General features: G+C 34.0%; 1 protein-coding gene across 1 annotated transcript in view; it reads left to right on the plus strand.

The window, feature by feature from the left end:
* LOC107082846 (C-type lectin domain family 10 member A-like) overlaps window positions 1–3,179 on the plus strand; it is a 14,158-nt gene that overhangs the window by 6,437 nt on the left and 4,542 nt on the right. The window contains exons 2-3 of the mRNA XM_015371729.1: window positions 2,378–2,479; window positions 2,857–2,970. Coding sequence (XP_015227215.1) covers window positions 2,378–2,479; window positions 2,857–2,970 — 216 coding nt within the window. The remainder of the gene's footprint in view (window positions 1–2,377; window positions 2,480–2,856; window positions 2,971–3,179) is intronic.

Consider the following 3,179-nt stretch of genomic DNA (forward strand, 5'->3'; position numbering starts at 1 on the left):
CACATATATGTACATATATTTACATATAATATAGGAAAACGGCCAATTTTATATATGTACATATATGTGCTATTTCATATATGCACATATATGTACATATATGTGCTATTTCATATATGCACATATATGTACATATATGTACAATTTCATATATGCACATATATGTACATATATGTACATATAATATAGGAAAACGGCCAATTTTATATATGTCACATATATTTAAAACCTATATCAAAACCTATATTAAAACATATATGTTTATATAGGTTCTTTCCATGTGGGCTTAGACAAACTACTACAGCAGAACTGCAGGCCCATCTTGAACTTCCCCTTCAGTACAATTATTTAAATAGCTGTTTTACGGCTACCTTCCTAACATATCCAACCGCTTCAACAAGCTTCCATGCTCACCACAGTACAAAGACTGCCCTCATCAAGGTGTGTGTTTGCATCTGTATAAATGTAGACAATGGAAGAACCATATTACTGTTATTATTGGACCCCCGTGCAACATTCAACACTGTTGATCCTTCCATTGTATATTAGAGTGCTTAGAAACCTGTACCAGCATTCTGGTACAGCACTGGACTTACTTGAAGGACAGGGATTTTTTGGGGTAGGGAAATTTACTTTAGAAAACATACAAATCATATGTGGTGTTCCCCAAGGGATAATCTTAGGGCCCCTTTTATTCATGTATTTGCAAAACTTAGCTTAAGCTAAATCAAGACAAAACCAAAGTAATAGCCTTTGGACAAAAGAAGAGTGTTCATAAATCGGCACACAGCTGTGGGTATTACAGCTGATAAAATAAAACTCATTTTTTATTGTTGTAAAATGCTTCAAAATTTTCACTTTTTGAGTGATAACACTGAAAGAGGCCGAGTACACTGAAGTGAAATTAAATTACAGATTTCCACAAATTCCTATGACCATGGGTTTATGGGACAAACATTTTTTAAGTCTTATAAAACAATCAAAACAGATAACTCAAATTTCAATCCAAAGAAAATCAGGCTCAAAATATGGAGGTAGTGATGGACTCAGACCTGAACCTTCAGTACCTCATAAAGACAGTAATAAAGTCGGCCTTCTACCGCCCAGAGAATAAAAGAAATAATGTCTCAGCAGGACCTTGAAAAACTATTTAATGTGTCCATCTTTAGTAGATCTGATCACTACAAGGGTTACTTTACAGGTTTGAATCAGATGTAGCTGACCCAAAATGCCGCTGCCCACTTCCTCCCCAAACCTAAGAAGTGGAGCACGACTCCACAGCGCTGAAGGGCTTACATTGTCTTTCAGAGAATAAAGTAAAAAAAATAAATAAATAATAAAACAAAAAAATATATATATATATATATATATATATATATGTTCGTCAATACATAACAAAATGGATAAGCTGCAAAATACATTGCAGACTTCCCATTAGTACATCCACTGCCCAGACCTCTCAGGGTTTTTTTTGCTATGATCTACTCTGTGTACCCAGAACCAGAACCAAACACAGAGAAGAAGCATTTAATACTTATGACTATTGATAAGGAATAAACTCCTAGAAAGCTATAAAAGCTATAAAATTTGCTTTACAATGAGATTAACAAGGCATTTGTTTAGAGTGGGATTTGATGGAGCTATTGTATCTAAATATTTACGTTACGTTTGTAAAAAAAAAAAAAANATATTCTTAGGCAATTACCTGAAGAGAGCTTTTTTATTTTTTAACTGAAGCTTAATCTTAGACTATTAGATTTTTTTCCTATAAATAAAATCTCATTTGCTTAATTTAAACATCATAACAGGCCTTAGAAACATAGCTTTGAATCTTAATTTCTACCTTTTAGATTAAAATGTTGCTCAAGCGAAGCAAAATGAAAGATTAAAAACTCTTGACAAAAGGCTAAGTTTAATAAAAACTAGAGATGATTCAAATTTTATTCCAAAGAAAATTAGCATGCAGTTCAGTACACATCTTCAATTTGATAAAGGGTTGCAGAAGGCTGTAGCCCACCTCAGTTTATTTAGTTCATCTGGAGAAAAAAAAAAATCCAATGGAATGAGGTAATTTATCCAAAATTACGCTGGGGAAGATTCTCAGTCATGCAGATCATAACCATTCCAAAAAAAGAAAATAAAAAACCCCTTTGTTTCCAAGTCTGTAGACATTTTGCTTGCCACCCGAGAAAATTTCTCAATTCAAAATGTCAGGAATAGCGTTGAGTTTGAGGTTTTATACAGTAGCCCAACAAAGCCTTGTTTTTGTTTTGAAAACATGCAAATTGAAAAGGACGCAAGGGTAGGTAGTACCGTTGCGTCACTTTGAAAACCACTGTTTTAATCTAATAGAGAATCTGTGTTGAATCTCTGTCAGGAAAGACAGCAGGAAGATTTGGCCTCTATGGGCAGCTGGCCGGCTGTTTTGGGATTCTCTCTGCCATTTTGCTGCTTATTATCATTGGAATCTGTGTTTATTGTAAGTATGTGAAAACAGCAAAGTCATGAATTAGTATACTTTTGGAAAAATGCCATTACAATGCATCATATATTTCAGTTTCGGTAAAACTTTTAAGGAATCTGACTTAAGTATTTTAAAGTGCCTTGAGATGACATATTTTTGGAATTGGTGCTGTATAATTAGATTTAAACTGAATTTAATTGAACTAATTTAAAGACTGGGGTCTTTGTTTCGGTGAGCAATACATTTTAAGGCTCTTTTCAAAAGATTGCTTAACCACAGTTCATTTAAACCAGGAGGTAAAGTAAAGTTAAACTATCAAACAAAAACAACTAATTAGAATTAAAAAGTCACATGATATTTATTCTTAAACATTTTTTTATTTTATTTTATAGTTGCAACAGTTCAGGAGAGAACTGCAAATGAGTTGAACCAGCTGAAATCAAACCAAAGGATCCTGCAGAAGGAAATTCACAACCTGACCAACCTCAACAACAAATTAAGTTCAGATTATACAAATCTGACTACCGCTTCTGCTGCTTTAAAAAACACAATCACCACACTGGCTGCGGAAAACCACAACCTGACGTTGCTAAATGGAGAGCTGAAGAAAGACAGGAAAAACCTCTCAGATATAATTGAACACATGGAGAAAACTGGGAATGAGCTCAATGTCAGTCGAGCTCAGTGGAGCGTTGAAGCCTATTGTCCTAGAGAA

This window comes from Cyprinodon variegatus, unplaced genomic scaffold, assembly GCF_000732505.1.
Source record: "Cyprinodon variegatus isolate N-32 unplaced genomic scaffold, C_variegatus-1.0 Scaffold64, whole genome shotgun sequence".
Lineage (NCBI taxonomy): Eukaryota > Metazoa > Chordata > Actinopteri > Cyprinodontiformes > Cyprinodontidae > Cyprinodon > Cyprinodon variegatus.